We start from the raw sequence: 22,425 nt of genomic DNA, 5'->3' as shown, positions 1-22,425 counted from the left end.
TAACATAGATGATTTTGGGCTGGCAGCATGCACGTTTCCAAAACTCCCATTGCACCAAGGCTGGATAAACTCATAGGCATGTGCCCTGGATTCCAGAGCCACGTGATGACATTGGAATCTCAGCTTGCATTTAACACAGAAGGTTTGTAGTCCTTCTGGTGGCCAAGGAAAGCTTGAGAATATGCCCTTGAGTGTAAGTGATACAGCACTGTCTGCAGACAGCCTCCTGCAGAGGGAGAAGCAGCCACTAGAGCCAGAGAGGAAGCCACCTGGCTCTCCACCCACCACCAGAAAAGACTTACTGCCATTCTAGAACTCCTGTCCAGGAGAATGAGGAGCTTGGGCCTAGCCGCTGAGCCTGGTGACATGTTTCTTTTATCTCCTATAAGGTGGAAAACAGGTCCTTTGTCCAGAAGAGCCTACTTGCCCTTCCACAGAAGCTGGAGGAAGTGCTGGTGGTGGTCGCGGGTCGAGCTCTGGAAGAGCATGAGGCAGAAGACGTGCAGTTGCCAGTCTCCCAGAACTTTGCCTTTTACAATCCCAAGACCAGTAAGCAAGCAAAACCAAGCCTGTTTCTAGCTGAGGTTCAGGCCAGGCCCAGCATATGCATGTGTGGCCCTTCCTTGCTGTCAATCTCTGAGGGAGGCCATACCCTGTAAGAACAATCTAAGATAATGGGAAAGTTGCAGTCTTGGTGCTCGATCCCTTCAGCAGGGTAGAGCAGTGAGTGGTTCAGGGGCCCAAGCCCTCAGGCAGGGCAGGACACCAAACAATCTAAAGCCCAACCCTCAGGCAGGGTATAGTCAGGGAACTCAGGCCCTCAGACAGGGCAGGGTACCAAACACAGTCTTGGGTTCTAGACTTCAGGGAAGGGTGAGCACCGAACACAGACTAGGAGGCTCCAGCAAGGGGTCGGGTCAGGTCAGGTCTAATTTGTCAACCCGGCTCTGGGGGGAGACAGGCAAGTACAGGCCTCTTGGCCTAAAGAGGGGGAATACTGCCAAAGATAGGGGGATGCAGGCCCACCAGACTCCACTGCATCCCAGCCCAGGGTCCTAACAGTAGCAGAGCAGTCTGCCACTGGGTCAGCAAGGAATCCCACTGCAACACACTGATCATGTTTCAGATGCCCCTGCAGCCAGACTACAGCTGGCTATCCCTGGGCTCCTTCCTACCCTCCTCTCAAGGTGTACTTGTATGTCCTCTGTCTCCTCAGGGTATACTGCCAGTGGCAATCCCAGCAGCTCTTCAGCATTGGTTGGGTCTGGCAGCTCTGGTAGCTTGGGCAAGTCCTCAGGGTAACTGAAGTCTTCTGCAGGCTCCTACCTCAACAGTGGGGAAAACATGTCCATCTCCTTTAGCAGCTGCTACCCAAATGAGTTACAGGGCCCGCCTTTTATACTTCCTGTTCCACCCCTGTGCTTCTGGCATGGTGAGAGTGGCCTTCCTGGTTCCACCCACCGGGGGGCATCTGGCCCTCCCTCACTGTCAATCTCTGAGGGAGACCTGCCTCTTTGCTACACCCAGGGTTACATCCAGCTCAGGCAGGACTTCAGTGATGCAGATGGCTGAATAACTGCAGTATTGGAGCGGAGTTTCTGTTGTCTACTGGAGGTCTTACACCACTACCTTGTTCGAACCACTCTCCATCCCCTGTGCACTGCTGGATTAGTGCTAAGAAGATGGAGCCCTGGATTTGGCCCCAAAAGTTTTGTGGGCAAAGTGTGTGATGCAATAGATATGCAGTCTTTCTCTCTTAAGCTTGAGAGAGAAACTTCTGCCAGTTCCTATGTGTTCTGGTCTCTTCTTAGCCTCTGTGTGTCACCTGTCCAAAGCTATTGAGTAGGATCAAGAGGATGAACTCACACAGCTAACCGTGCCTTGGTGTAGTTTGTGCGGGGTGGGTGGGTGGGTGGGTGGGTTTGCTGATGGTGTGTGGTCCCCTAGAGAGGACGAAGGACCTGAAATCAGGAGACCTGCCTTCTCTTCCCAGCTCTGACTCTGGCTCAGCCACATCACTTAGGCCCTATAGTTTTAAACAAAGGGGCCCAAATTCAGGGGCTACCTTTGAAAATGTTGGCACCTCTTCAGTTTTCTGTCTGTTAGGAGGGGATGATGCCAACCCCCCTTTGAAATGCCAGCTAGTATTGTTTGTATAAAATACATGTGGCAGGACTGAGAACCAGCAGCTGAACTAGCAGTCTGCTCACTGGAAGGCCAATTAATTTCCCCGAGAAGGGCCTGACTGAGAAAAGCTGGGGCTAATTGCTAGGGAGCTAAGGAGCTAGTTAACCCATTAACTGGAAAAGCAGAAAGGTGCATAAGAAGGAAGTGCAAAGTGGGAATGAGAGACAGAAAAGGAAAGTGGGAGGGGCTAGCATGATCAGGGCTAGCATGACCCCTCTCTGGCAAAGAGGGGTGATGTTGGTATGTCCCTGTAAATAGAGTTGCTTCCCAGGCCTGTAAAGGGTGGTGGTCGAGATTAAAATAAGTAAACTACATGTCAGTGTTTTCAAACTGGAGGTGTGAAAGCCATTTGTGTGAGAAGACAGGGGTCTCATTCAGACCCTATGCACAAGAAGGAATGGAGTCTCTCAGTCATTGTCTCCCCATAGACCAAAAAATAGACTCTTCCTCCCCATATCCATCCCAGGATGCTGGATCCTGATTCCATGGAAGCCAGCAGCCAAACTCTCACTGACTTCAGTGGAGCCAGATTGGACTCATTTATTCTGACTATTGCCCATCCTTATCCACAGGGCCACTAATGGAGGCCTGAACTGGCCCTGGGAGGGTGGGTGATGAGAGCGCCCCACACCTCACGCGGCTCTAGTGTCCAATTGGTTCTAAAATGCAGATTAAAAACAAACAAAAAAAGATGCCTGGGTGCCGAGAGTCTGGTCACAGTTTCCAAGTCCATAACAAGCCGCAAGCTCCTTAGTATCTCAGAGGCCTCGGTTCCTGAGAGCGGTCCTGGAACCATGCTGCGGGGCCCTGTGCTGGTGGCTCACAAACAACGTGGCCATGACAGGGGCTAAACTACCAGCGAACCCTTTACATCAGAGATTTAGACACGCACAGTAACCAGCCGCATTCATCCTAGAATGAAGCCATTACCAGGGTGATGTAATGCTCTGGGTGTCCTTGGCTTTTGTCATTCGCTGAACAGCTGGTTTCCCCACAGGCTGATGCTCTCGCAATCGCACAGCCTAATGCTAGCTCTATTCCCCAGGTGACAAGCCCATGAGTCAGACTTTCTGCAGCTTGGGTGTGGAGACAGGGCATAATCCTGGCAGACTGATGCAATTGCAGGAGACTTTGACAACATTATGTACGCAAGGACCAGAGCTAATTAACACACACAATTCCCCTGTAGCCAAATGAACATAGCCGGGTCTCAGCCTCCCCGTGCTATGTTGTAAGAGCCTGAGCAAATGTCCATTGAAGTCAATGAAAAGATTCCCACTGACTTCAGTGAGCTGTAGGTCAGGCCATCAGACAGCAGAACAGTTTTAACACAGGTATGCTTCAGTATCGTACAGAAGAGATACACTCCAGCACCAGTGGAATAGTCAGTGGGTAGCCATTGTAGTCCTGCATGGTATGAGAAGTGTACGCAATCTCACACTTCCAGGCACAAACTGATTTCCACAGGCGTGGGGCAGGTTTCCCCTCACGCCATGTACAGTGTGGCACAGACAGGTATGGTGGAAGCTCAAAGCACTGGTGACTGCCAGAGGCAGACACAGGGATTCTAGTACATGTCTACAGTATCAGGGCCGGATCCCCAGTAGGTGTAAATTATTGTAATGCCACTGAAGGTAATGGGCCAGATCCCCAGTTGGTTGTAGCTCCATGAGGTCAGTGGAACTGTGTTGATTTACACCAGCTGGGATGGGGCCCACAGAATGAGGAGATTTCCATTTTAATGGCCGGTTTAGTTTTGATTCTTTAAGAACTGTGGGTGGAGCCATTTGGATACCAAAAGAGGAAAGGATTCCATCAGAATTACACTTGTAAGCTTTCCTCACCTATCTCCTACAGCATTACAGCAGAGATGGCTGAGGAATATTGGGGTGTTGTTTAAGGGAGCCTGCGTAACACTGTTCAGAATAGAATAGGAGCTGTTCTTAGGCTTCCTACTTTCCTTTCCAAGAATACATCCAGAGTGAAATGAATGGCAGTTGTGCAGTTCAATGTATTGCAAAAACTTGGTGGAGTTTGGCCAGCTTTTGTTACTGGCGAGCTGTAAAGACTCCTGTTCAATATTCCTTCCATTTGCAGCAGTACATGAGGATCTGGCTCCAGTGAATTTCCTAAAGACCAGTTGTGCCAAATAGCTAGGGGAGTGTTGGAGGGGGGTAGGGAAATCTGGGGAAGGGACCATTTTAACAGTTCTGATCCTACCCATTATTTAGAGCAGAGGAGGCATGTTGTCTTGCATTTCGGTCATATGTTGGGAAGACAGAAGCACTGGGAAGTATGTAGTGGCTTATGCCTTTGGATCTGGTCTAAGCCTTTAGGTTCTTTATGACTTTTCTGTGTTTCAGAAAGATGGATGGCTCTTCCTGACTTTCCAGACTACAATAAATGGGGCTTTTCTCTGGTGGCACTAAATAATTATGTTTATGTCACAGGTATGTAACTTGGGGATCTCATCCAACCCCTCCGCTGAACCTAAGCTGGAACCTAACCTTGGAATTCCTTGTGTTTCCCTTCACGTGTCTGGGCTGGTGGCCCCACAGGGTATTTTTTTCTGTTTAATGAAACAGAGAAAATAAATGACAAATTAATTTAATAAATGTTACTCTTTCCGTGGCATCCAGAGGACATTTTGCTAATAAGCAGCAACTCTGAGGAAGTTCAGTGCTATCACATTGCTCCTGGGCAGTAGTTCAGCAATTTTCAGGTTGTATAAGTTCAGCGCTCTTTGATTGATTTAATTAAATTAATGAATGGAAGAATGGCCCATGACACCACAGTGCCATGAATTAATTATGTCCCAGGCTGTACTTCATGCTTGGATGGTGTGGTTTTTCGAGAGAGACCCCCTTGTCTCTCTATCTACCATGGTTGGTACCTGCTGAAGTTCATCTCGCTAGGCCTGGCAGTAGCTGGGCTTTTCAGTAGAGGGTTCTCTCCTGTGGATTTTACTCCTTCTCACAATCTGCCTGTGTTTAAATTTGGTGACCTTTTGTTTGTTTGGACTTTAGATTAGTTTGTTTTTATTTTCTGGGGTTTGCTTCTATTGAGCTGCAGCCAGCAGCCTGTGGTGCTGTGTTCTTTGTAAAGTTGTCGTCAAATCACAGTTTAATTTAATGCCTGTAAAGGGGCCTAGATGTCAAGGCAAAAGATGCAGTGTAGGACCACTACCCTGGGCAGGGCTGACTCTACCTTACAACATTTTCTCTCTGTGTGTGATGGATTATTCTCTTCCTAGGTGGCTCCAGGGGGACGCAGAATGACACCTGGTCCACAACCCAGTCCTGGTGCTTCCGTCTCAAGGAGGGTGCATGGAAACTCATTGCACCAATGCTGAAACCCAGAACAAACCATGCCAGTGCTGTCCTCAATGGAGAGATCTATGCCATTGGGGGTAGGCACCATCCATCTCTCTGGCCACCTCCCCTCTCTCTTGTCTGTCAGTCTCTGATAAGGCCCTTCTGTATGGAGACACCCATAAGGCCAGCTCATTGTCCTCCTTCAGATCCCCTGCTGAGAAGCCTGCAGACCAGCATGCTCAGCATGCTGATCGCTCTGGTCAAATTGTTTCCTTGTGCTCCCTGTTTTTTGTATCCATCTGTTGTCTCCTGTCTTGTACTGAGATTGGAAGCACTTTGGGTCAGGGCCTGTCTCTTTGTCATGTGTTTGTACAGCATGTGGCACAGTGGGGCTCTGGACTCCCGATGCTACTGCAATGCAAATAATACTCCCTGTGCTGTGCTAACCTCTCACCTGTCTCCTCTCTTGGTATGTAGGGACCACAGTGGACACGGTGGAGGTGGAGTGCTATGACCCTTATAATAATAGCTGGTGCCCCATCAGCCCTGCCCTGAAGTATGTTAGCAACTTCACTGCAACTGGATGTCTGGGGAAGCTCTACCTCATTGGTTCTTGTGCTGTCAAGTACAATGCACTAACACTGCAGTGTTACAACCCTGTCATAGGTAAGGAGAAGGAACAGCAACAGGAATTTTGGATGCAAAGGCCCAAGCCTCAGAAAGGTCCCTCCCAACAATACTGTGCCAGTCCTGGCACACGTGCATCAACGTGTTCACCTACAACGTGTGTTGTCCTGCATGAAATAGAACCAGAGCATATGTGAGTGTGTGATGCGTGAGTTATGTTTGTGTCAGCCTGTTCATCTCGAATCAGGGGCCAGGGAACGTGGTGCCCATTGTGCAGCAGGAAGCAAGGATTCCTGCTGAGAGACGCTGTAAATTCGGCACTCATTCTGTGTCAAGACCTAAATTCTTTAACTTGGGGTGACTTGGCATAGCTCCATTGCCCTCCATGGAACGATACTGATTTCCACCAGCTTAGGGTTGGTGCTTTGTTCCCTTAGGTACGGTAAAACTCCAAACAGTTGCTGCCCGTTTCATGTAGCCATTTCCAGTTATTTAAAACATACAAGACATTGAACTGTCTCTGGTAATTTACTTACATGGAGTTTCATAAGACCCAGTATGAGAACATTAGTGAGCATGAACCAAATTTAAATGAGGTAAAAGTGCTACCTACACAGTGATTTAGAGTATTATGGATGAGCAAACTGGGTCAGCCTCAGCTATCATCTCTTCCCCAAAGTGAACCGCAGACTTGTGTTCTCTTCTAGTTCAGGAAATGTTCACTGTGGGCCAGATTGTGAACCTCTTACTCTCCCTAGTGAGTATTAACTTACACAAGCTAGGTCTATTGAAGGCAAGCGGAGGCAGTGTGGCCTAGTGGACAGAGCACTGAACTGGGACTCAGAGCTGGCTTCTATCCCTGGTGCTGCAGTTGGCCCATGGGTGACTTAGAGCTAGCCCCATCACCTCTCTGTGCCTCAGTTTCTCCATTTGTAAAATTGAGATCATGATACTGAATCCTTTGTAAAGCACTGTGAGAGCAATTTATTAGAAGCATGACATAAGAACTGGGTATTATTATAATAATATTGCTCAAGTGAGTAACTGTTTCCCAGGGGGAGTAAGGGTCTCACATTCTGGCCCTGTGTCTCCCACTACCATGTGGACACTCTTTCCCCCATCTGATGTGGTTCTTCATTGGAAGGCCAGGTGTGCTGGCTCCTTTGTGATTCCCTTTCCAGTGCTGCCACTAAGTGTGTCTTAGAGGGACAAATGTGCATATGACATCAGCATGATATGGCAGTGGCACATGACAATATGATGATCTATGAGCCTGGAAAGTTATTTTGGAGCTATTAGTGGCTCACATGTTTAGGAAACCCTTTACTGGCAGCCATCCTCTTACTCAGAAGGTCTTAGATACATTGCCCTGAAGTTATACAAAGTGACTGTTATATAAAGTTATACAAAGTTATACAAAGTGAGCATTAGAATACCTTGCGTAAAGGAGTCATATGACAAGCCTATGTTAGCTGGTACCCAGAATCAGCCTTTGCTCTGTCCCTAAATGATACACCAGAATGGTTAAAGCGAGACTGGTGCTGTCTAGTTCCTGTGAAAGAAGAGATGTGTCTTCACTCCATTAGCTGATTTAAATACTGTAGCCCAGTTTAACCGCATATGGACTCACCAGAAGCTTTAACCTTTGAAACTAGCACAAAGATAGATAAATTGAGACAATTCCAAAATATGCTCCCTCTTTTGCCTCTTCACATCCATGCCAGTGTCCAACTGGTCTCAGGACCACAGTTTGCTCCCTACAAGTGAATTACATGCCAGGCTAATGTTAATCAGGTCAGACAATGCATGGCGAAAACCCCTCATGACTGCCTTGCCCAAGGCCCATATGGTAAGAGGTCAGTTATAGGGCCTAATTCTGAGAGTATTTACACCCATATAATGCCATGAATGTAAATGGGTTGACTCCTGATTTACACCAGTGTAAGTGATATGGGAATCAGCCCAGCAAGCTACTATGGTGGGCCAGCCTGCTCTCTCCCGTCCTTGTGACTCTATCACCCTGTGACTCATTAACACCCTGTGATAACTTTATTACTAGTCAAGGCTCCTAAGCACTTTCACTAACTGATGATGGCTGTTTCTGGCAGATGTGTGGAGTGTAATCGCATCCCCATTCATCCCAAAGTACCTCTCTGCCCCGCGCTGTGCCTCCCTGCATGGAGCAGTTTACCTCATTGGGGACAACACAAAGAAGGTGTATGTGTATGATCCAGATGCTAACATCTGGCAGAAGGTAGGTGGAGTGGGTCACTGGGGTGCACCATGGTGGACATGGATTCCCCAGTGCCATGTTGGAAGGAGGGCTCTATTTGATATGTATGTGGATTTCATAGTGCCTAACCCAGAGTATCAGGACACCCCTTCTCTATAACCCTATGTTGGGAGAAAGCAAGGCTTGGTCACAATAGTTATTCAATCCTAGGCTTCTCCACATTGACCCACTAACATGGCCTTGGGTCAGACCACTTCTTCTGTGGCTTGTGGGCAATTTGGCCTGGAGGCTAGTTCCATTCTGCATTCCTTCTGTGTAAGTGTCTGCCACAACCATCTATTGAACTGACTGGGGTTGGAGTGAGGGGCCAGTGAGCTGAGACCCCCAAATTCATTTCCCCACAGCTCAAAGTAAAGCCCCAGCCATTGCTGCTTCTACCACCCGAGTCCCTGGCAATGGGACCCTCAAACAGAGGCTTGTTCTCGTCTCTGAGTGATTCTCCGGCCAAAGGGAAGCTGGTAGCTGGTAGCTTTGTTCTACCCCCCTAAATGCCTATCCCAGAGCCCCAAAAAGACCTGACTTGGAGTGAGGGGGCCTCAGGAAGCAACATGGCATAACCCACTTCCCTGGGCCCCGCTGGCCTTCAAGGAGCTGTGTGTTTAATGTTGTTGCAGGGTTGGGTTACACAAGATCATTCTGAAATCCTGCTGCAGCTGTTCACATGGCGTCAGTGCTCAGCTGACCAAGCTGCCAATACTCCAGACAGGTGCAGAGAAAGCCCTGCCAGTCTCTCCCTCCCTCAGCTTCCTTTTTTTCTGCTTATGAATAACTTTCAGTGCTCCATTGGTCACCCATTGGTTCCAGTTCTGGGACTGGTCTGTTAACTGTTTCAGCATAGAATGCACAGTTCTCCTTCCTTCTCTGCCTGTAGAGCAGAGTGCTCCTCAGGTCTAGGATCACCCAGCACAGCTTTAGTAGCATCATCTCTGACAGTTGCATCCGATGAAGTGAGCTGTATGCTCAAATAAATGTGTTAGTCTCTAAGGTGCCACAAGTCCTCCTTTTCTTTTTGTGAATACAGACTAACATGGCTGCTACTCTGACACCGGTCATCTCTGACAGGGGTTCTCAACCTTTCTCTTTCTGAGGCCCCCCCCCCCCCCAACATGCTCCATGGCCCAGCTGTGCCACAACATCTTTTGCATAGGTAGAAAGCAGGGCAATTACTCAGGTCCCCATGCCACAGGGAGCATTGTGAAGCTAAATTGCTCAGGCTTTGACGTTAGCCCTGGGTGGTGGGCTTTGGGCCCTGGGTTGCAGTCCTGTGCAGTGAGGCTCTGGCTTTCTGCCCTGGGTCCTAGCGAGTATAATACCAGCTATGCATGGCGGACCCCCTGAACCCTCTCGTGGCCCCCAAGGGGGCCCCAGACACCTGGTTGAGAACCATTGGTCTAGGAGAAGCTGAAGGTATCCTGATCAAGTGTCCTTGTGCAAAGTGGGGCAAGCAGGCAGACAGAATGGGCTGGTAACTTGGCTGATTTCAGTTACAGCCCCAGCTTTACTTTGTCTATTTCTTTCATGTCATCCCACCCACCTGTTCTGGTGTCAGGATTCAGTGTAAGCACCGCAACTTCTGGGTATTGCTCTGGTCAGGACTCCCTTCCCCCCCTGCCCCAGCTTTTTCTCACCACCTGTCATAGCCTGTAAGTTCCCAGTAACTGTCATTGCTTTCCAGGTGTGTACAACACCTAGCACAGTGGGGCCTTGAGCCCAGTCTCAGCTTAGACACTACTGTAATAAAAGTGATACTGATAGACTCAGAAAGAAGGGATAGGGCCTGTGACCCTAGCTGGGTCTTATGCCACTTTTGTCCTGTATATATTTTGAGGTGGGGTTATGGAAGTGGAGCTCCGGTAATAGCCAGCCACCCTGGCTGAGTGAACTACTGAAACCTACTTAGCCATGTCACTATGGGTCTAATTTAGCTGTTACTGGGGTCTAAATTAGCTGTTACCACTCAGGAAAGAGATCTTGAAGTCATTGTGGATAGTTCTCTGAAAACATCCACTCAATGTGCAGTGGCAGTCAAAAAAGCGAACAGAATGCTGGAAATAATTAAGAAAGGGATAGATTATAGGACAGGAAATATCATGTTGCCTCTATATAAATCCATTGTACGCCCTCATCTTGAATACTGTGTGCAGATGTGGTCATCCCATCTCAAAAAAGATATATTGGAATTGGAAAAGTTTCAGAAAATGGCAACAAAAATGATAGGGGTATGGAACTGCTTCCGTATGAGGAGAGATTAATAAGACTGGGACTTTTCAGCTTGGAAAAGAGATGGCTAAAAGGAGATATGATTGAGGTCTATAAAATCATGACTGATGTAGAGAAAGTAGATAAGGAAGTGTTGTTTACTACTTCTCATAACACAAGAACTAGGGGGTCACCAAATGAAATTAATAGGCAGAAGGTTTAAAATAAATAAAAGGAAGTATTTCTTCACACAACACACAGTCAACCTGTGGAACTCCTTGCCAGAGGATGTTGTGAAGGCCAAGACCATAGCAGGGTTCAAAAAAGAACTAGATAAATTCATGGAGGTTAGGTCCATCAATAGCTATTAGCCAGGATGGGCAGGGATGGTGTCCCTAGCCTTTGTTTGCCAGAAGCTGGGAATGAGCGTCAGGCAATGGATCATTTGATGATTACCTGTTCTGTTCATTCCCTCTGGGGCACCTGGCACTGGCCACTGTCAGAAGACAGGATACTGGGCTAGATGGACCTTTGGTCTGACCCAGTAGGGCCATTCTTATGTTCTTATGATATGTAAGTGTCATAATTAGGCTTCAGATTTAACTCCTCATTGATATGTAAATCCCAGTGTGATAGGCACCATAGAAATACCACAGACAGATTAAATTAGTTAAGATGTTTCTGGGACACCTGGGAGCTCTTTTAATAATAATACTGCAAGGCTCTCACCAGCACTTTTCATCAGTAATGCACAAACTATCATTATCTCTATTGTTTACAGCTGGAGACTCAGACACAGAGAAGTGAAGTGACTTGCCCAAATTCCCCAATAGGCCAGTGGCAGAGACAGGACTAGAACCCAGGTTTCCTTAATCCTAGTCCAGTACTCAGGCTATTCGGCTGCTATTGTTATAAGCTACCTGTATTTATTGGGTGGGATTTACAAAGTTTTCTTTACAGCTATCTGAGCTACAAACTTAGGCCAAAAGTTTCACATCTAGGCACCTAAGTTCCCAGTTAAGTATCTGCATGAAAGCAGTTTGGTTTTCAGAGGTGCTCAGCACCTGAAGCCCTCCCTATGGATTTCAGTGGCTCATTTGGAAAATGATTTATTTATTTTAATGAAAGCTTTAAATTCTTCAGTAAGTGCTGGGCCCCAGGGCATCGCTGGAACAACGTGCCAGCCCCACTTCAGCACTAGATATGATTGATGCACACAAGTCATGGCACTGTAGCAGGGCCCCTCATGCAATTCCCATTCAGCTCAGTAACATGGATGTCTCATCACATCTTAACAATGCTGCTGGGTCCTCTAGGACCTGGGTTGAGATCCCAGAACCTCATTCCACTTATGAGCTCTTCGAGATTTGAGCCCAGAAGTGACTCCTTATTGCATATGTGCCCTGTGCAATTCATTCAGGGTCTTCCTTGCGAGTTCTCCCTGACCCCCAAAAGAGCTCACCTGGGTTTAGTGGGACTTTCAGCCCAGGAAAGCCAGCCTGGCTGGGTTATGTGTTAGATAGAGTACTTGGACTGCTTTTATGTGGGTTGGTAACCCATCCACTTTGCAGTGAGGACAGAGGATAAATCCCTCCAGTGCTGACAGTCCTCCAGTGCCTTCCCACAATTCACCCTGCATGCCCAGAAGGACAGACAAGTTCTCCCACAATTCACTGGGAAAGAATCCCAGAGGGGCTTAGTTCACTGCAGTGCGAAGAACCATGGGATGTGCCCCTAGAAGTCCTAGAGAGTGTAGAGCCAATAAGGGCTCAGCAACTGGGATGTGGCTTTTCAGTGTGGCTGCACACACCCAGACTGGACTAATCTGGATGTCAATCACCTGAGTTAACTCTGCACTGAAGACAAACCTGTTCTTCCACCCCCTTTCCTCTTGTAGGAAATGGAGATGGAAAGATGTTTACTTGCAGGATGTTACTCAGACCCTCCATGTTTCTGTATGCAGTACAGAGTTCCAACCAGGGTGTGGCGCCTGGTAAAGAACCAGAGACAAAGCTGGAACTCAAGCTGTGCGGAACTCTGTTTGTCTGTCTGTATATAATGACTGCCTCCTGTGTAAGGCAGCCTGGATTCCATATATTGTGATGTGGTGTGAGTGAGCTATAGCCCTATATCATGACTGATATCTCCTTCAGGTGCAGCTGCTTCACACTCTGCATGAAAACGGAGGCATGGTGCCACTGGGAGGCAAACTCTTTGTGACAGGTGGACGCTGGAAGGGCCTGGATGGTGACTACCGGGTGGAGATGGAAGTTTATGATTGTGCTAAAGATATTTGGACAAGGGAGGGAGCCCTGCCGTGCCTCTGGCTCTACCACAGCTCTTCCTCCATCTTCATGGATACATCAAAGTGGACAGAGCCCTTCCTGGGAAACCATGTCCAGTAGGAGAGGCTGGGACCCTCACTTAGGGCTTGAGTGGTCCTGCCCAGGATTTGGAAGGACAAAGTGATGGTTTATTTGTTTGAATTATCACCATTTTTGCATGTATTTTTGCCTTCATGTTTCATGTGGACCTTGGATTAGAGCAGTGGTCACCAACCGGTAATCACGATCGACTGGTTGATCCTGGGACCTCTGACAGTCAATCGCGATCTCCAGCTGCTAAAAGTCCAGTGGCACAGTGGGGCTAAGGCAGGCTCTCTGCCTGCCGAGAACCTGGCCCCACGCCACTCCTGGAAGCAGCTAGCATGCCCCTAAAACCCCTGGAGGAGGGGCCAGGGGTCTCCGCATGCTGCTCCTGCCTACAAGCACCACCTCCGCAGCTCCCATTGGCTGGGAACAGGGAACTGCGGACAATGGGAGCTGTGGTGGCAGTGCCTACAGAGAGTGGCAGCATGCAAAGCCATGTCCCCCCACCCCCCAGGGGCCACACGGGCATGTTGGCTGCTTCCAGGAGTGGTGTGGGGCCTGCCTTAGCCCCGCTGCGCTGCTGACTAAGGTAAGTGCTGCCCGGCGGGAATTTTCACCCCTCTCGCACCCTAGCCCCCTGCCCCAGCCCTGAGCCCCGTCCCAGAGCCATCACCCTGTGCCCCCTCCTGCACCCCAAACTCCCTCCCACACTTCAACCCTCTGCCCCAGCCCTGAGCCCCCTCCTGGAGCCAGCACCCCATACAGCCTCCTGTACCCCAACACTCAGCCCCAACTTGGAGCCCTCCCGCACCCAAACTCCCTCCCAGAGACTGCATCGTGCACCCCCTCCTGCACCCCAACCCCAGCCCTGAGGCCCCTCCCAGAGCCAGCACCCCATACCCCCTTGTGCACCTCAGCACTCAGCCCCAGTCTGGAGCCCCCTCCTGCACCCAAACTCCCTCCCAGAGCTTGCAACCCTCCCCCCCTCCTGCACCCCAACCCCCTGCCCCAGGCTCAGGCCAGAGCCCTCTCCCACACTCCAAACCCCTCAGCCCCAGCCCAGAGTCTGCACTCCCTCCCGCACCCCAACTCCCTGCCTCAGCACGGTGAAAGTGAGTGAGGGTGTGGGAGAGCGAATGATGGAGGATGGAGTGAGCAGGGTGGGGCCTCAGGGAAGGGGCGGGGTAGATCCTGGGTTGCACTTAAATTCAGAAAGTGATCTTGTGTCTAAAACGGTTGGAGACCACTGGATTAGAGGTAATAAACCCTCCTGCTGTACAGTGACACCTGCTGGGAGCAGTCAACATTACATACTGAAATCCCTAGGCCTAGCTCATGAAATGGGCTTGAAATACAGCTCTTCCATGGCAATGGTGGGTTTGATTTTGTAATTTGTCTTTTTCCCGTTGCTTTCGTTGCTAAGTCCTGTGAGGCTCCTGCAGGCTCCGCCTGTATATATACTGAGAGTAGGAAAAAAGATAACCCAAACTGATGTGGAATAGACGCTTGAGCCAAACTCTGTCATCAAGAGAATCCGAATCTGAAACTGGATTTCTGTAGCAACACAGGAAGCATGCCGAGTGGAACCCTGGTGAAGCCTGTCCTGTGTGTGCACCTTGAGTGTTATCGGAAGTGATAGCCAGAATGTTCCATACAATGTGTGAGACTCATTTTATTTAGTGGTCTCTATGCCATGGCCCTAACTAGTCCAGACCATTCAGACAGCCTCAGCCCAATACTGAGTCAGCTGCTGCTTTAGTAGAAAGGAGTCGTGTTTTTGCTGCCACCATCTGCACTTAGCTCTTAGTGATGCTAATGAGCAGAGAGAAAAGGGCCTGGTAATTGGTCATTTCTTTTATTTTTTTGCTGTCTGCAAGTAAGTCATTTCTTTCAAACTGTTTCTTTCACCTACAACCCGGGTTCAAAGCCTACAGCTGAGCGCTTGTCAGTCCTGTCTTCCACATTCACTGAGTGTTGTGCTATGGGGCCACATTTTGTTCTCAGTTACATCAGTGAAATACAGAGTGCCTCCACTGACTTCATTGGGTCACTTTGGAGTTACACTAGTGAAACTGAGAGCAGCCATTGGCCCATCAAGAGTCTGAAGACAGCAAAGCAATCTCTGTGGGAGCCCCTCTCACAGAGTCAGGCTATGATTTAGCCATGTAATCTCCACTGATGCTGCTAAATCCTCCCGTGCTGCTTTATCTATCACCCTGACTCAGCTCAACCTGGGATCACCAGCTCCCTCTCCAAATAAACCTCCTGGAGAAGGTTCAGAGAAGAGCCTCTCCACCAAAACCCTTTTGGGGTGGGTCATCCCCAGTCAGTGAGACCCAGGGTTTGTCTACACTGCAGCTGGCAGGTATGATTCTCATCTTGGGCCTGTCAAGGTTCCTTCCCCACTCTGAACTCTAGGGTACAGATGTGGGGACCTGCATGAAAGACCCCCGAAGCTTATTCTTACTAGCTTAGGTTAAAAACTTCCCCAAGGTACAAACGTTGCCTTGTCCTTGACCCCTATGCTGCCACCACCAAGCATGTTAAACAAAGAACAGGGAAAGAGCCCACTTGGAGACGTCTTCCCCCAAAATATCTCCCCAAGCCCTACACCCCCTTTCCTGGGGAAGGCTTGATAAAAATCCTCACCAATTTGTACAGGTGAACACAGACCCAAACCCTTGGATCTTAAGAACAATGAAAAAGCAATCAGGTTCTTAAAATTTTAATTAAAGAAACGGTAAAAGAATCACCTCTGTAAAAATCAGGATGGTAAATACCTTACAGGGTAATCAGATTCAAAACATAGAGAATCCCTCTAGACAAAACCTTAAGTTACAAAAAGACACAAAAACAGGAATATACATTCCATTCAGCACAGTGTATTTTACCAGCCATTAAACAAAAGGAAATCTAACGCATTTTTAGCTAGATTACTTACTAACTTACTTAACAGAGTTTCTGAGACTGCATTCCTGATCTGTTCCCAGCAAAAAGCATCACACAGACAGACTGACCCTTTGTTTCCCCTCCTCCAGCTTTGAAAGTATCTTGTCTCCTCATTGGTCATTTTGGTCAGGTGCCAGCGAGGTTATTTTAGCTTCTTAACCCTTTACAGGTGAAAGGGTTTTGCCTCTGACCAGGAGGGATTTTCTAGCACTGTATACCCTTTATTTTTATGACAGGGCCAATGAACACACAATAGCTCTGTTTGAGCTAGCACATAAAATAGCAGCGTGGCTAGCTGCCTGAGGACAGACCCAGGATCCCCAGCCTGAGTTGTGCTTGGGTGGTTGCCTGAGCCACCCTCAGGCCATGGTGTCCAGGCTGCTAATTTTGGGTGCTAGCATGAGCAGAGCTAAAGCGTGTATGTCAACCTGAGCCAGGAATTACACCTCCAGCTGCTGCTGACATTAGCAACATTTGGCACAATATTTTTGCCAAATGTTCATCGAAGCTTCAAGTGAATCATGGTGGTGTTGTTAAATGTAACATTTGGAAAATGACTTTGATAAAAATAACAGCAGACAATTTTGAGAAAAAATTTCGGAGCCTGCAAGACGGCAACAACTTTGAAATATTGCTGTTTTCTGCACCATTTTCCTGGGTTTTGAGCAGCCCATGGCCAGATCCCAGTCATCCTGCTCACAACAGGCTGCAAACCTACTCCGGGGTGGGAACTGACCAAGTGTGCGATCACGCTCCATGGTACCTCTCTAACCAAGATAATGGTGAATGGCTACCATACTAGACAATATTTCTTTCGGCATGGCTGTTGGGAGCTGACAGCTCTCTGCAGCACAGTAACAGCCATGCAGCATTGGATGTGCTCAGCAGAATTGTTTCAGAATGTTCCTAGTGAAATAAAAATTTATCGTGTAAAAATAAAGGGTGCAGTGTTCAACTTTGCGAGGCTCATGTTCAGTGTATTTAGGAGGAAAGGCAAAGGTAGCACTAAACCACCTTTATGTCTCCCCGCCCATCCTGGGCTGGCCAGGGGCCAAACTGGTGGCTGGCACAACTTAGAGGAGTCACAGGACTGCTCTAAGTTGCAAGAGCTAGAATGGTCCCCTCGCAATGCTGTTGCTGGCCAGACAGCAATAAGGCACAGCTGACCCTGACATGCTTCCTGTGCTAGTCCAGGATTCTGCCAGCTCTGGGGAATCAGTAATGGGCTCTTTGTGGCAGCTTTAAAGGCATTATGTGCTGCTCTGGCAACACATGGACCTCAGCAGCTCCAAGGATCTGGCTCCAAATGTTCAGTGTGTGAAGCAATGTTGCTAACCAGGTTATGATCATTTTAGGGGATCTGAGGTCCCAATTTGTATCCAGTTTAAGCAGGCATCTCCGGAGTCAGATAACTGGCACTAATGTGTCTCACCATTTACTCTTCTTACCATGTTTGCAAACTGAACTGAAGCACTGTTTCAGAGCACAGCAGAAAATAAACAGCTCTCCCCTGGCTCTATTGCTGTATTGTTTTCTTTCCAATGTCACTCCTCTGCCTGCAGCTCAGGGCCTTCTTCCTACAGTGCACTGGGGCCTGCAATGAGATGCTCGCCCTCTTTGTCACCTGTCACCTTTCCTATCTACTGAAACTGGAAGTGTGCCCTGCGCTGGCTCTGGCTTAGTGCTGTGTCTGCACTGGCCCCTTGTTACCAGACTCAGGTACCTAGTCCATATTAGAACAGAGTCATGGCCTGCAGGGCTGGCACTGTGCTCCACACCCAAACCACTGAAAGCTGCATGGTGGCAATGGGGAGAGAACCAGGCTATGCCCACCTCAAAGGCACAGGCCTCTGCCACATTAGCTGAAGGTGAATCTGCCAGTCTGAAACAGCACAGTGGAGCAGTTCTGATTCCATCCACTAAAGGGCAGTGGTCTTTCTTTCATTCCTGCACCACCATCAACCCACACGGAGTTCATGCATTGCAAAATATGATATAATCTGTAGTTTGTGTAACACATCTTTAATCCTACCTGGAGGAATCACAGGACTTTCACAGGCTGAGCACCCTGCAGCCCCTGATTCAGTACGGTCTAGATGGTGGCAATATTGCCCTTTCTCAGACAGAATATATTAAAGGATGTTTACTCACCACCTGGCTAAGACTTGAGATACTTAGGACGGAAGAATCCCATGCACCGCTACAGACTAGGGACCGACTGGCTAGGCAGCAGTTCTGCAGAAAAGGACCTGGGGATTTCAGTGGACGAGAAGCTGGATATGAGTCAGCAGTGTGCTCTTGTTGCCAAGAAGGCCAACGGCATATTGGGCTGCATTAGTAGGAGCATTGCCAGCAGATAGAGGGAAGTGATTATTCCCCCGTATTTGGCACTGGTGAGGCCACATCTGGAGTATTGTGTTCAGTTTTGGGTCCCCCACTACAGAAAGGATGTGAACAAATTGGAGAGAGTCCAGCGGAGGGCAACGAAAATGATCAGGGGTCTGGCGCACATGACTTACGAGGAGAGGCTGAGGGAACTGGGATGTTTAGTCTGCAGAAGAGAAGAGTGAGTGATAGCTGCTTTCAACTACCTGAAGGGGGGTTCCAAAGAGGATGGGTCTTGGCTGTTCTCATGGTGGCAGATGACAGAACAAGAAGTAATGGTCTCAAGTTGTAGTGGGGGAGGTCTAGGTTGGATATTAGGAAAAACTATTTCACTAGGAGGATTGGTGAAGTGCTGGAATGGGTTACCTAGGGATGTGGTGGAATTTCCATCCTTAGAGGCTTTTAAGGCCTGGCTTGACACAGCCCTGGCTAGGATGATTTAGTTGGTGTTAGTTCTGCTTTGAGCAGGGGGTTGGACTAGATGACCTGAGGTCTCTTCCAACCCTAATCTTCTATGAGTCTATAAAAAAGGGACCGCTGCTTGGGCATGACAGTCCTGGGCCTGTTTTAAAAAATGCCACATCACTTGAGACAGCTGAACTAGCACCAGCAACTCCTGTAGAGTTCCCCACCCTCGGAGCAAGCAGCAGTGTAGTGTGCTCATTGTGCACTCTGTACTCTTGCTTTCCTGTCCCTGTGGATAAGGTGAGTGTGCTCCCTCATCCCCACACAGATACTGATGGTGCCCCACTCAGCCAGAAATCAAACCTCCTACCTGGTCTCTGCTAGGAGAGATGGAGAGCTTGCCAGAGTCATTGTACTGCCCTGTCCATTGTGTGATGGGTTTTCCCTGCTTTCGGGGTGCCACCTGATATACTGGAGTCCCACTAAGCCTGCCCGTTCCACCAGCCTGGGCTCTCTCACCCTATCTTGCTGATCCAGCCCTCAAGCCTCCTCTAGCACACCCTCTACCTCCTCTAGGTAAGGACATGCACAGCTGCAGAGAGACACAGACACTGAGATCAGCTCTGCGTGGGAAGAATCAGGTTGGGGACTGCCTAAGTGCACACCCTCTCTGGAGCGTAAACCCAAAATTGTATTGTCTTGCACTGCACAGAGATCTGTACAGCATATGCTAATGAAAATCGCCCCCCCCAACCCAATGTGGAGGAAAATATGTAGAGTTTTTTGCCCCCCACCCCCATGAATTGCACAAACTGGGTTTCAGAAAACAAAACAAGTTTATTAACTACAAAGGATAGATTTTAAGTGATTATAAGGGATAGCAAACAGATCAAAGTAGATTACTGAGCAAATAAAGCAAACACGCAAACTAAGCTTAATACACTAAGGAAACTGGCAACAAGCAATAATTTCTCATCCCAAATGCTATTTTAAGCAGGTTACAGGGATTCTTGCAGACAAACTTCTTTTGTTTGCATCTTAGAACTCCAGATATTCCTTTCACAGGCCAGACACCTTGTAGCCTGGTTCCAGTTCTTCCCCAGTTCAGTCTTAGGGCATGGCTACACTTGCAGATGTAGAGTGCCAGGAGTTAAACCAGCCCTCGGAGACAGAAGCAGGGAAAGTGCTGCCGTGTGTTTACACTGTCAGCTGCAAGCGCAGTGGCGTGGCCACATTAGCAGCTCTTTCAATGCCACAGAGAGCAGTGTATTGTGGTAGCTATCCCAGCATGCAAGTGGCTGCAGTGTGCTTTTCAAATGGGGGGGGGGTGGAGTGTGACAGGGAGTGTCTTGTGTGTATGTGGGGGGAGAGACAGTGTGTTTTGCGGGGCAGAGAGTGTGCCAGCATGCTTTCTTGTAAGTTCAGACATCAGCCTCCCCTCCCCTCCCCCCCCACACACATGCCTGCCTCGGCAGCAGCAGCATTCCACAGTAATGGTTTGCTTTGTCCCGGAGCAGATAAGCATGCTGGCTGTCAGAAACGGAGCTTTGAAAGGGGATATCCCCATGCCTGCAGCCAAGTTCAAAACAATGACAACAGTGGCCACTTGACTTCAAGGGATTATGGGACGTTTCTGGAGGCCAATCACAGTTCAGTAATGCAACACATCGTCCACACTGACACCCGGGCATTTCAGCCAGGGCTTCTCATGGAGGTGGATTACCAGGGATGCTCCAGCTGCACAGTCCAGGCGCTCTAAGTGCCTTGCCAGTGTGGACACCTCAGGAGTTAGGGTGCCCGGGGCTGATTTAATGTGCTCTAACTTGCAAGTGTACCCAAGGCCTTAGGTGTTTTTAGCAGTCATCTTGGGCGGGGATTCAGTGAAGAACCGATGCTGATTAACTCACTTCCCAGCCTTAAATAGGATTTATATATGGTGGGAATCCTTTGTTTCCCAGTTTGATCCCCACCCCCTACTAGTGGAAAAATACCAGCAGTTTAAGATGGTGTTCAGTACCAAGTGACATGATCACATGACCCTGCAGTGTCAAAGCAGCATCCCAGAAAGCTTCTCAGGGTGGTGGGATCTTCAAAGACCTATTGTTTTCCCTAATGGTTTATTGACTAACCAGCCAGACTGATTGCATTTTGTCTGGTGGGTGTTCCACAGCTGCGAACACTTTTGCAACTGATCGTCAATATTCCTAACTTCAGATACAGAAATGATACATGCATGCAAATAGGATAATCACATTCAGTAAATCATAACCTTTCTAATAATATCGCTCATGACTCATCTTGCATAAAACATACCTTATTTATGTCTTATTCATATCATAACAATATCTCTATGAAAAATATAGGGCATAGTGTCACACATGGATTAGGGTGTGTTCCAAAACCCCTGCTTGGAAAGGCTGCTGCAGGCCCCCCATCCCTGCCCCAGCAGTCACAGGTGAGTTATCACAGCCCTGCAGCTGCCAGTGATTGTACCTTTTTTTGATGCATTTAATAGAGATATTTCAAGACTCATTTGAATGCCCTGCATTCCATCCCCTCCCCGCGAAGCTTGTCTGCTTTACAGCCCGCAAACAACAGAGCCAAGTGTCCAGGCCATATGTGGGACATACTCACAGCTCATTTTACATGCGCTGCAAACCCTTTGGACCCCAGAGGAGGTAACCGAGGCAAAGGTATTTTGCTCCTCTTCACCCTGTCCCACTGACAGCTGGCAAGCAGCCTGCCATAGCATACAGGAAACCATCTCCCTATGCTCAGCTGTCCCTCCCTGGGCTGACCAGGCTTGTGTATGGTGGGAAGACACTGCCAGCGTTTGGTTGGGTTAGTTTCACTTGGTTACTGACTGCTGGGCCTCAAGGGGGAGTCCCATAGACAGGCAAGAGGCCACACGTTGACTTTCCATCCACACTGCTTTGCTTTCAGGGATGGCTGGAGGTTTCATTCCCATGACTTCATCTGCAAGGTTCTTCCCTCTGACGGGGAGCGAGAACGAACAGCTTGGCTACATCAGTCTGCTGGGAGCTGTGGGCCAAGACAGTGACACGAGAGCTCAAGAATGAGGATTAGATTTCACTGGAGCGTGAAGGAGAGGAAGGGGAAGACTCCAGCTTTCTTTACTCCCCTCCCCCGGTGCCCTTTACATTTCCATGCATCCGTCCCATCTGAGCCTCTTCAAAGGTGCCCAACAACACAGCCCCTAATGTTTAAACTAACTGGTTGATTTATGAGGAAGGGAGACTTAAAAATTGAGTGTTGGTCTCTATCTATGCAGGGTCTGCTTTCAGAATGACCTTTGACCACTATGATACTGCAGAAGGCCACTCCAGTGGTCAGACTGGACTATTCTCATACACCAAGCATGGGTAATAATACTGTCTCAGCACTGTGCTGCAATCAGAACAGGCAAGTACTCTGCAGCCCTTCCACACCGGGCTATGGCATAGCTCAGAGATATCATTACATGTGGATTTGCTGGAGGACTAAACCAATTAGATCTGGCCTTCTGGCAGCCCCTATGACATCATTAATATTGCTCACTGTTTAGGAAAATAACTTGGTCCACATGGCAACAAGCCCAAGTCACCTCCATTAGCCTGCTGAACTGGACTCTAGCAACAGCGTCATCCTGTTGGAAGATTTTAATGATGTCACAGGTGCTATTACCAGACCGTGTCAG

At 48.6% G+C, this 22,425-nt stretch overlaps 1 protein-coding gene across 3 annotated transcripts in view; it reads left to right on the top strand.

Moving 5' to 3' along the window:
* Nucleotides 1-17,457, top strand: part of KLHL30 (kelch like family member 30) — a 30,043-nt gene extending 12,586 nt beyond the window's left edge. For all 3 annotated transcript variants that reach the window (XM_075132334.1, XM_075132335.1, XM_075132333.1), the window contains exons 3-8: nucleotides 390-549; nucleotides 4,551-4,637; nucleotides 5,441-5,596; nucleotides 5,979-6,167; nucleotides 8,237-8,382; nucleotides 12,774-17,457. In XM_075132334.1, coding sequence (XP_074988435.1) covers nucleotides 390-549; nucleotides 4,551-4,637; nucleotides 5,441-5,596; nucleotides 5,979-6,167; nucleotides 8,237-8,382; nucleotides 12,774-13,025 — 990 coding nt within the window. In that variant the 3' untranslated portion in view covers nucleotides 13,026-17,457. The remainder of the gene's footprint in view (nucleotides 1-389; nucleotides 550-4,550; nucleotides 4,638-5,440; nucleotides 5,597-5,978; nucleotides 6,168-8,236; nucleotides 8,383-12,773) is intronic.
* Nucleotides 17,458-22,425: the final 4,968 nt, after the last annotated feature.

This window comes from Caretta caretta, chromosome 9 (assembly GCF_965140235.1).
Source record: "Caretta caretta isolate rCarCar2 chromosome 9, rCarCar1.hap1, whole genome shotgun sequence".
In the NCBI taxonomy this organism is placed as follows: Eukaryota; Metazoa; Chordata; order Testudines; family Cheloniidae; genus Caretta; species Caretta caretta.
Note: the sequence above shows the minus strand (reverse complement) of the source record. Positions and strands in the feature narration are given on the sequence as shown.